Genomic DNA, 12,011 nt, shown 5'->3' with positions numbered 1-12,011 from the left:
AAGAGTTGGAGTTGCTGGGAAGTCAAGCAATTGGAAACATAACAAATGGGAGTTGGACTCGTACTTGTTTTAGCTTTGGGACTAAATATCAAGGACTAAGAGGAATGGAACAATATAAAAATATGGTTAAGCAGCGGACTGATGTTTCCCCCGAAGGTGCATATAGTCAATTTGTAGATCCAAAAAGGAGGATATTGTGGATTGGCCATAGGACAATTTGGTGGGACTTGGATGGCCAATTTATCTGGGTTGATATATGGGGGGAGTAACACTGGTTGGGAACGCGGAACCCCTCAGGGGCCTACTCTGTGGAGCAATGGGTCTGCTAAAGCCCTACCTAATAACATCTTCTTAATATGTGGGGATCGAGCGTGGCAGGGAATCCCAGCTAACCCAATTGGGGGGCCATGTTATTTAGGGAAACTAACTTTGTTTGCTCCTCGACAGCAGGAATGGTTAAAAATTACCAAGTTGCAGAAAACAAGAAACACCCACAATTTAAAAGGAGATTGTGATGGTAAAATACAATTGTGGTCCATTACGGCGAATGTGTTTGCTTCAGCATTTGTACCTGGGTTGGCTGCAGCCCAGGCCTTACGGCAGTTAGAAAAATTAGTGTGTTGGTCGGAGCAGCAAGCTAATGTTGCTACTGATGTTATTGAAAAATTGTTGGCAGACCAGAAAAGCCTTAGACATGCCTTATTGCAAGATCGTGCACCTATTGATTTTTTGCTATTGGCACAAGGGCACGGATGTCAAGACTTTGAAGGCACGTGTTGTTTTAATCTTTCTGATCATAGTGAACCTATTCACAAAGATTTGGCATATTTAAAGGCTCATGCTAAGAATATTACGGTGGGTTATAACCCTTTTGATAATTGGCTTCAATCAGCTTTTGGGGAGCTGTCACCTTGGTTGACTATGTTAATCAAAGAAGGGTTAAGATGGATATTGGTTATTTTGCTTTTGCTTATAATGTTTAAGATAGTATATAGTTGTATTACGAAGGCAGTGCATAAATTGACTGATTCAGTCTTGATTGTGCAAAAACAAAACAGGGGAATTGTGGAGAAAAAATGAGGGAGCATGGACATGGATCCCGGGGTATAATGTTAGGCCTGTTGGGGCAAGGCAGCCTGAGCTCTAGTTATATGAATTTAATGCACAATCAAGACCAGAGTCAGAACCATGGTTAAAGCAGTTGCTGTCATGTAGTCAGCGCAGACAGCAGGCCGCTTTCTGATCCCTCAAGGTCGGGCTGTTTTCAGCTAACAGCTAACAGTTAAAAGTGGAAAACAACTTTGGGGAAAAACAAGATGGGAAAATGTGAGGGAGCTTGCTTATGGCAGAAACCGCAAGTAGGATGAACATGAGAATGTAATCTATTAGCTGCTGTTGCTGAGCTAGCTTTGAAGCTGCTGTGTATATAAGTTAGAGCCTGCTTTCAATAAGGGGAAGAAGATTTCTGCTATCACTCACATTGAGTAGGACTGATTTCTTCCCACCCAGCTGAGAATCGGACCCTGGGTTGATTGCTGCATGAAGTAGGCTTAGAGCTGGTTTTTCAGGCTTCGAGCCTGGTTTTCAGACTTCGAGTCTGGTTTTTTATGCCAAGAGCTGAAAACTTCGCGGCAAAGAGGGAAGTGGGAAAGCTTCTTATCACCTGCATGTCAGGTCATCACCTCCTGCCTGTGCAGCAGGAGATTCCAAGTGTCCCTTCATTACACTGCACAAGGTACCCATGGATTCAAACTGATAGAGATTAGTTAAGGACAAAGAAGTTTTCTGCATTGTTTCATCAGTGTTTATCGCTATACCCAAATTTAAGTACTCCCTGGCTGGATAAAATGCTTTAGCTCTGTATTAATCTTCTCCTGGCTTCACAATGGGTAAATCAAATGGGATTAGAATGGCATCAGATATCCATAACCACCTTCAAAGTCAGGATCTTTGTGTCTGTGGGAAGCTGCTGCTGTAATATGGTAACTTCAGGGAAAACACACTGAATTGATGACCTGTACAGGCTGGGGAACGAACTGTTAGAGAACAGGGGAGGGGAAAGGGAGCTGGGGGTGCTGGTGGGCAGCAGGATGAGCAGGAGCCAGCAACGTGGCCTCATGGCCAACAAGGCCAATGGCATCCTGGGCTGGATTAGAAGGGCTGTGGGCAGGAGGTGCAGAGAGGTTCTGCTCCCCCTCTGCTCTGCCCTCCTGAGGCTGCACCTGGAATATTGTGTCCAGTGCTGGGCCCCTCAGTTCCAGAAGGACAGGGAGCTGCTGGAGAGAGTTCAGTGCAGGGCCACAGAGATGATGGAGTGGAGCATCTCCCTTGTGCTGAAAGGCTGAGGGAGCTGGGGCTCTGTAGCTTGGAGAAGAGGAGCCTGAGGGGTGACCTCATTCATGTTACAAACACATCCAGGGTGGATGTGAGGAGGCTGGAACCAGGCTGTGCTCAGTGATGGCCAATGATAGGACAAGGGGCAATGGGTACAAGCTGGAACAGAAGAGGTTCCAAAGCAACACAAGGCAGAATTTCTTCCCTGTTGAGCTGAGGGAGCACTGGAAGGGGCTGCCCAGATGGGCTGTGGAGTCTCCTTCTCTGGAGACATTCCAACCCAGCTGGATGAGTTCCTGTGTGCCCTACTCTGGGTGATGCTGCTCTGGCAGGGGGATTGCACTGGATGAGCTTTCCAGGTCCCTTCCAACCCTTGAGATTCTGTGACCTGACACACTCCCTACTTGACAGAAAAGTCATATGGGTAGTGGCTTCAGCAAAAGATGAGACAGAGTGAAAAGCTTGAGTGGGATAACAAACATGCTTGTTTAGTAATAAAGACAGTCAGGAAATGGGGAGTCTTTGCACGTACTCAAGGAAATCCTTTAAAGTATGCTGGAGATCTTCAATATGGCCTTCAATCCTCGTGCTCAATGCCTCCTTAAAAACTAACGCAGCTATTGTTTCGCTGGCAAACACTCACAAATCTTAAGTAAACACTTGCTTAAAAAAGGAATAAAAAGAAACCTATTCAAAGGAAAGCAAAAGACTTGAAGTTGTCCAGTGTCTCTAATCCAGCTAATCCAAACTCTTTCCAAACTTTCTCGTACTTCTAAATAACACACTGTTTTTTTATCTGTCACCAAGACATTCTATTCTTGCTGCAGTGTTGCAAAAGGAAGGATCTTGCAAAGTGATTAGAAACAGAAGGCTGTGCTGACATTTTTCAGATGCTAATTGGCAGTTTCCACTATTGTAAATATTGCTCAATTCAATCTGGAATCTACAAGCAACATGTCCACTTAATGAAAACTGTCATTTGTTTCCAGCCTGAAGCCCTCATTCGTTTATACCATGGAAGTGTGAAATGAAGAAGGTTTGGAACCAGATTTGAGATGGTAAATGGCAGCTGAAACAGGAAATTCACTGCTGAATTTGGCCTTGGTAATGTAGCTCAAAATCTGACAGTTAAACACTGAAGGGGTTAAGCTTCATCCCTTTAACTCCAGACATCACTTTCCCAAAGACCTGTTGCCACTACACCTGATGGTGAATCTGACACAGGGAACTCAAGAAATGAACCCAACACAACTGACACAAGGCAGAAACTCTCTATTTGCTCTAGGAAGAAGACTGCTAAAGTTGTTATGCCTATAAAATCAGACATAGACCAGACAAAAATACAGCCTCATTTTTTTAACTAGTGTGAAGCACCCACAGATCCTGACAGTTTTGTATTTCCTGAGCCCTTACAAATCCATCTGCTCATTTCCATCTTCTGGTATATCGGCCAAGAGGCAGAAGAATGAGGCTTCCTTTCTGGGTTATATTGATACCAACATCCATGTTTCCCTTTAAATTATCCAGGTCTTAAATTTCTGTGTGAAGAGCAAAATGGATCAACCATTGGATTTGAATGACTGTCACATTTACCCTTTACAACCTACAATTTGAGTTGGATTCTTCAAAGCCACATCTTTTAAAAGAAGGTTTGACACCAAACTGGGAGGACTGGCTGATTCCCCAGAGGCTGTGCTGCCAGTCAGCCAGATCTCAACCAGCTGGAGAGTTGGGCACAGAGGAACCTGCTGAGCTTCACCAAGGGCAAGGACAGAGTCCTGCAGCTGGGGAGGAACAACCCCCTGCAGCAGGCCAGGCTGGGGGTGACCTGCTGGAGAGCAGCTCCAGGAGAGAGACCTGGCAGTGCTGGGGGATAATAAACTGACCATGAGCCAGCAACGTGCCCTCGTGGGCAAGAAGCCAATGGCAGCCTGGGGGCATCCAGCAGAGTGTGGGCAGCAGGGCCAGGGAGGTTCTGCTCCCCCTCTGCTCTGCCATATGTGCTGAGGCCTCATCTGGAGTCCTGTGTCCAGTTGTGGGCTCCCCAGCTGCAGAGGGACAGGGAAGTGCTGGAGAGAGGCCAGCACAGGGCCACCAAGATGCTCAGGGCACTGGAGCATCTTCCTGCTGAGGAAAGGCTGTGGGCCCTGGGGCTGTTTACTCTGGAGAAGATACTGAGGGAGGAGCTCATTCATAGTGACCAATAGCTCAATGGTGGGTGTCAGGAGGTTGGGGCAGCACTATTTTTCTCTGTTGTATCCAGTGACAGGACAGGGGGTGATGGGATGAAGCTGGAACACAAAAAGTTCCATTTGAACATGAGGCAAAACTGTTTCAGTGTTTCAGTGAGGGAGCCCTGGCCCAGGCTGCCCAGGGAGGGTGTGGAAGCTCCTTCCTTGGAGCTCAAGACCCACCTGGACACGTTCCTGTCTGACCTGATCTAGGTGGGAGCTGCTTCTTCAGGGGTTTGGAGTGGATGAGCTCTAAAGGTCCCTTCCAACCCCCACCATTCTGTGATTCTATGCTAGATGTTGTTACAGGAGCTTATATTCCATGGGAAGACACCTCTGAAGGTAGAAGAGTAATTTTAGGTAAGGAGAGGCCAGCTGCTGAATTTACAGTCTGAAGGATGGTTTCATTTCAAGGATTTCTTATACACCACTGCCAATTTTCTAAAGCTCACTTCTACACTCTTTCAGCAGCCTGCAGCAATCACACTTCTTGCAGCCACGCTAAAACAAGAGACTGAATTTTGCCAGTGCTTGCAGATTATATGCAGTGGGGATGAGGCTGGCAGAAGCCTTTAGTTTAATTCTTCTTACCTTAAAAATATGTGCTTTGAGGATGTGATGTCCCAGTTCAATAGTTTGCTGTCGATTTAGTTTTCCTTCTTGACGGGAAAACCAGAAGGCAAGTAATGTGTGGCCACTCCTGAAATCAGAAGACAAAGTGTGTCAGTATTTGCTTGTTACACCAACAAAATAACTTCTGACAAAGAGTTTTTGCTCCTGCTAAACCTTCAGCCTTTACCAGCTTTGGGAAAGAGGAACTGGACTAATCCTGACTTGTAAACCATCAACTGATCACAGTCTTTCTTATTGGTGATCACTGATAGCTAAAGAGAATCCAGACAAAATAAACAATCCAGACAAAAACAAACCAATATATTTTCTATGAGAGATGTACATCTGGGAATACAAGAGAGACAACGTTATGACAGCTGAAGTGTTACTTTTACAGACACTTTGCAGAGAAGATCTGTCCTCTGAAATCATGACATCACTCCTGGAAGTCACTAGAAAATGTCTCAGAATATCAACACTTGGAAAGAATGGTTCTAAATGACAACTACATTCTCCATCTTGTATCCTGCAGAGAGAAGCTACTTCATTTCCATGTAAAACTCCTTCTGAACACATTCTTCAGCAACATGTTGCTTCTGGCAACAACCTACCAGGCTGACAATGAAAGCAAACCGAGTTACAGGCAAAACCTTGTTGAAGGCAAAACATAACAAACCAGGCTAATGCTAACCTTCACAGATGTTTTTAAACAACTTCCAGCTTGCAACGCTGCAACAGCTCAAGCTGGCAGTCTTCTCAGGTATGAAAGAAACTGGTTCTACACACATACACAAAACAGATGTGGTATAACAAAATGGGAAGTATTGCAAAGCATTTCTGGATGAAATCAGTAAATGCTTGTCCCTGTGGGTACATGTGGATGTGACAGCAGGAGATGGAGCAAGCAGAGGAGGCCATGGAGGTTCCATGCTTGGACTTCAGTGCTCTGCAGAGTTGCAGTTTTCTTGGTTTTGCCAATAAATTCATGTTCTTCTTTAAGCCCTGGCTATTCCCAAGGCAGCTCTTTTAAACTCACTTCATTTATGGAACTAAATAAAAATGTGACTATACATAAAAGCAATTAAGTCCCTTCCAGCCAAGGAAAACAAACCGTGATCTCAACCGTGGCTTTAAAAGGCCTTTTAAGGACAGGGAATGTTATTAGCTCATTGCTACTTGGTAAAGCAGAAAAAGCACTTTGCATGGCCAACCATCAAGTAAATATTACAGAAGACAAAAGTTTTCATAGTGGTGGGGATTTACCAACACAAAATAAAGTCAGAACAGTGGAGGATTTGTAATGCCATAGCCAGGTGTTTAGTGAGGTCTCCCTCAAGCCCTTCTGGACTGATAATACATTGGGTTCACCTGAGCAGAGCCCAAGGATGCTTTGCCAGACCTCATGGCAGGAGTGGGATGTAGACCAAAATGCTTTTTCCTTACAAAGCAGGACTTGATTCCCAGGTCTTGATAGGTAAAAGAACTGCATCCTATTGACATGCTATAAAAGAAACTCTTGCACTGGTGAGTAATTCCCTTGTGTCTCCAGCAATTCAATTCATACAGGTATTTTTTTACCATCAAGTAAAAAAATAAACTGTTGAATGGAATGTTTTTATTGTCTGACAGTACTCTTCACCCTTAGGGGTGAAGCTTCACCCCTTAAGCTTAAAAAGAAACCAAAAACTCCCCTCTTTTGTTGCATGCTTTGCCTGTCAAGCTCCTCTCCACACCCTGGCCTGGCACCCAGCAAGGTGCCTGCGCTGGGATCCCATAGCTTCATGACTCCCATACCTGGAGAATCAGAAGCTCCTCCATGTGGTGACTATGCCCATCAAGATGGAGCTTAGATGCCTCAGCTGAGTGCTAAAATTAAGCAGGATGCCTTTGTGCATAGGGCAGTGCCAGCTATTGTCATGTATCTGTGCTGTGAGAATTCTCCACACAGCACCAAGGCCTTGGAATGGTTGTAGCACCTCAAGTTATATACAGCCTGTTGCCTTTTCCTCTTTGCTCCCCCTCTTTAGGGTAGGAAGATGTAGTGGTTATGCCTGGGCCAGGTTTTGGTAGCAGGGGGAGCTACAGGGGTGGTTTCTTTAAACAAAGAGCTGCCAGAAGCTTCCCCTGTAGCTGACAGGGCTGATGCCAGTCAGTTCTAAGATGGCCCCACAGCTGAGCAAGGCCTCAGCCTTGTGAAGGAGAAAAATGCATTTGCTCATGACACTGATTAACCTCCAAGAATGCCTGTGAATAACTCCTCAGGTTCATAATGCTGTGCTTACAGCTTGGAGAAAGGCCAATGTGTTTACCTCCACCAAAAGGTTGGTGGTACAAGTTTGTTCAGGGCCCTCAGAGCACGAACCACGGCCTACGGCTCCCAGATCCCAGAGCAGCTGCACAAAGACCCCACAACCCTCCCTCTCTACCTCTGTCTTTCACATCCCAGAAGAGGAAGTAGCACCAACTGTTTGTTTGATGATGGGAAAGTCTCTGGAGATGGTTGAGAAGGCTTTGGATGGAGCTGTAACTGTATTCACCCTGAGCATGAACTGAAGATCCAGAAGCTTCAGAGGTGCCTTTTCTCTGCAGCAAGAGCTGAAGTGCAGCTCCTGGCTCACACACGAGCTCAGGTTCCACTGTTAGCTCCTAAAGTGCTTTTCAGCTGCAAGGAGTGAGGTATTTACCTCAATTTAATTGTATGCATGACTTTAAGCTGTGATGAATAAGGCAAGTACCAACTATTCCTGAATCAAGTACAGTATTCATGAGTAATACATTACTTCTGCTTTCTTTCCCAGACCTTGGCTTTGGGCTTGTTGATAAATACTTGCAGTCACTTGTTCTGGCAACCTTAATTGCATGCTAAACCAGACTCCAAGAGCCCTTGAATACAGCAGAGGATGGCAGGAATGATTTCTACACCAAGAAGCTCAGTGAAATGATTTGCTTTGAATTCCACCACTGAGGAGTTTCTCATCAGAGAGTTTTCTACTTTTAATGTAAGATTTCTCTTTCTTTTTGGGTGTAAAATTAAAAGTGCTGCCAACTCAGCTCCAGCAGCCTTTGTCTGCTCTCATGAGCTGCCCGTGTCAGTTCTTGTAAGAGCCAGGGTGCAAACACATGGGTATATAAAGACCTAAAGATGAGTTGTCATCCTTCTGAACATAGCATGAACTGATACACAGACACAGCAGCCCTAAGGAAGGCTCCTGTAAGTGAAGGCACAAGGGGATGAGGGATTCCACAGTGGTTCCTACACCACTTGCTCCCTCATTCACAGAATCACAGAATCTTAAAGGTTGGAAGGGACCTGGAAAGCTCATCCAGTGCAACCCCCCTGCCAGAGCAGCACCACCTAGAGTAGGGCACACAGGAACTCATCCAGCTGGGTTGGGGATGTCTCCAGAGAAGGAGACTCCACAGCCCATCTGGGCAGCCCCTTCCAGTGCTCCCTCAGCTCAACAGGGAAGAAATTCTGCTTTGTGTTGCTTTGGAACCTCTTCTGTTCCAGCTTGTACCCGTTGCCCCTTGTCCTATCATTGGCCATCACAAAGCCAAAGCACATACAGCTCTGGGCACAAAGCAAAGTGATGCAGGGAGTGGGTACCTTGAGCACATCCCACATCGTGCCCCTGTCCCTCATCCCACAGATGGGAGTGGACAAAGTGTCACTAATAAAACACAATGTGACCAAAGAGCTGTGATGGATTGTGGGTGGCACAAAAGGAAATATTGGAAGTTCACAGATCTGTGCTTCATTTATATTCTCCTATCCCTCAGACAGAGTAAGAGAGATTTAAAAGGGTGTGAAATCACTCTGGTGTTAAGGCCTTGCAACTACTAGAGTAAAAGATAGGAAAAAAAATATAAAGGAGAATCAGTCCCATTTATTTATGAACCTACTAAAGCCCAAATTCCCTGGTTAACTCCCTTCTTCCATCTAACCCCAGGAAACCATTCCAAAATCCAGAGCTTTGACATTGTGCCCAGTGAATCTGATCTTCCAAGAGACATGTATTCATATTTTATTCAGGTCTGCAGAGTGGAGTTTTGTAACTTGAGCACAGAGAACAACATCTGCTCTTACCAAAGCCCAGAGCCTCCTTGGGGGAAGCCTGTCCAGACTGCACATAGGCCAAGCTCAGCTCTGTGAGCTCTTCTTGAAGGTTATTTATCATCTCCTTTTGATGTTTTAATTGAGAATTAACTCAGAAGTAGGTTAACAGCTCTGCTACTAGTAGGAGGAGTGGAAGATGAAGTGGGTTTTGTTCTAGGCTGTGGCTATGCTAATTATATGCTAATGCAGTTTGGGTTTCTATCCTTAAATGTACCAGGAGTTGGGAACGTGGTCTCTAGAAGGCAGTTCTTTTGGAGGATGAGAAGAAATGGCCTCAAGTTGAACCCAGGGAGGATTAAACTGGAGATGAGGAAAAATTTCTTCACCAAAAGGGTTATTGAACAGGCTGCCCAGAGAAGTGGTTGAGTGACCAGCCCCTGAGGTGTTGAAAAGAGATGTAGATGTGGTGCTGAGGTACGTGGTTCAGTGCTGAGGGACATGGTGGACCTGGCAGTGGCAGGTTAATGGTTGGATTCAATCACTTTCAGAGTATTTTCCAACCTAAATGACTCTATGGTTCTACAAGACAATTCAAACAAAACAGAAGTGCTCTCAAGCACAGGATATTCTTCTCTACAGAATGAAACCCAGTTTAATTTGCTGAGCTAACTGGGAAAGCCAAGTTCAAAGCCATGACGAACATTTCCATCCCTCAGGTCTGATCTCATTACAGGGAAACAAGCTAAGGAGTATCTGATCTAAATTGATTGCCTTGCTTAGAAGGAAGTGAGGACACAGCAGTAGTGTGTTGCCAGTTCTAACTGCTTTAGGAAACTGCAGACACACTTCCTGAGGAGCAGGACAAGAAACCTGTGCCAGCAAGGTTGCTGTTTGCTTTCTTCATCCATCAGTTGTCTCATTTGTACTGACCCACTCGAACTGTAATCATAACTGGAACACCTAATGGCCTCAACTGTAAACTAGCAATCCATCACCTTGGGTATGAGATTTCCAGGCTATAAATGCTTCATTTAGTACAGATGATGAGGCTCAATCCATAGATCAATAGATGCATGGGTTAGACTTGTAACCAAGCCCAGTCCAGACAAGGCTCAACCCTTGCATCAATAAACCTCAGACTTAAACACCAACTCCAGCACTCCAGGTTCACTGAAGGAGATCTCTTAGAAAGACACTGGATCATCACTTTATATGTCCACCATGATGTTATTGCTGCCAAGCACAAGTGTTAGGTTAGTTCTGCTTTTCCAGAAGACAAAGCATTGCACAGAAAATCCAGACCCAGCCATCATCCTTACCCTCAGTGCTTCGTTTCCACTCCCCACAGCCTCATGTAGCCTGAGCAGTAAATGCTGTGTGAAGGAAAGCTAAAGAATATAAGGAACCACCCTGTGAGCATTTGGAAAGCAGAAATGGAATCACTTAATGGCATCTGGCCTATCCTTAAAGAGCAATTTTCATTTAAGGAACAGCATCTTAGTGATGCAGGGCTTCAAAGTTTCTGACATCTCATAAAATCAATAGGCTCACTGGGTGTTTCTTCATTGCCAGGGTGTGACTTAACACCAGTAAAACCAATCCCATCTGCACAGCTACAATCCTGTTCACATAGAGAAGAATGTGCTCAAGCTCCAAATGCTGCCTCTCCCCACATCCTTGGTCCCAGGCAGGCAGGAGAGGCTGATTGAGTGCATGTGAGATATGGGCAGGAGAGGAATAAACAGAAGTTAGGAAGATCCACACCATTAAGAGATGCTTTAGAGCATTTGTGCTTTCTGACTCCTACTTTTGAATGAGTTGGAAAGTTTCTGACTGAATAACAGCATCTCTAGTGACCACACAATTAACATCCAGAGAAGATCTCCAAAGACCAGTGGTGAGACACTTTCTGTTCTCCTTCAACCTGATGTCATTTCAAACACATGGGCTTATAGAATCATGGAGAATGTGATTTACAAGTGCTTCACTGCCACTTTGACCAGCAAAGAAATGCCCATGGAAGAAGCAAGATGGAATAAAGTCAGGATTTCTCTCTTCTGAACTGCTGGAAGATGGCTTTGCTTTGTAAGTGGGTCTTAAGATCTGAAGGATGAAATGAAAGGAACAAATTAAGCAACATCTCTTCTCTTTGCTCAGCATTGCTATTGCCTCCCATTAACTCCACTTCTCAGTGGCTCAGAAAGGACTATTTCATGAGTATATTCTTCCATTTAGATGTGAAGATGCTACAGCATCCAGAATTTTACAGTCCAGAAGAACAACATTTTATGAAGACAGGAACTCGAGACACTCGATATATTCCAACCCCTCTCTGCATCCCAATGCTTCGGTTTATATCTAACAAGCCAGTTAAAACAAGCTGCTCCATTCATGTCCTTTCTGGTGGTAGCAATCACATCTGCTCTCCAGCTCATCTGTCATCATTTATAATCTGTCTCCCATCTCTCCTCTCCTCTCCTCTCCTCTCCTCTCCTCTCCTCTCCTCTCCTCTCCTCTCCTCTCCTCTCCTCTCCTCTTCTCTCCTCTCCTCTCCTCTCCCAACTGATGCTGTAGCCCTGCCCAAAAACCTGCAGCTAAGCCACTCCAGCGCTTTGTTACACACACAGTCCCCATGTGAATGAGTCCAAGTTTCCTTCTCTTCTGTACACAGCCTATCCTCAACCCTGAATTACATAAGCAGTGGCTTCTGATGCTCACAGAGCTCCCTCTTACAGCTGCTCAACTTGCTCCCAATGCCTTGAAGAACTTATTTTTTA

General features: G+C 45.1%; 1 protein-coding gene across 6 annotated transcripts in view; it reads right to left on the bottom strand.

Annotated features, from left to right (window-relative positions):
- Positions 1–12,011, bottom strand: part of LOC133628672 (protein TANC2-like) — a 300,674-nt gene that overhangs the window by 41,190 nt on the left and 247,473 nt on the right. For all 6 annotated transcript variants that reach the window (XM_062017099.1, XM_062017100.1, XM_062017102.1 and 3 more), the window contains one exon: positions 5,157–5,265. In XM_062017099.1, the coding sequence (XP_061873083.1) occupies positions 5,157–5,265 (109 nt within the window). The remainder of the gene's footprint in view (positions 1–5,156; positions 5,266–12,011) is intronic.

This window comes from Colius striatus, chromosome W (genome assembly GCF_028858725.1).
Source record: "Colius striatus isolate bColStr4 chromosome W, bColStr4.1.hap1, whole genome shotgun sequence".
NCBI lineage: Eukaryota > Metazoa > Chordata > Aves > Coliiformes > Coliidae > Colius > Colius striatus.
The sequence above is the reverse complement of the archived record's forward strand: the minus strand, read 5'-3'. Positions and strand labels throughout refer to the sequence as shown.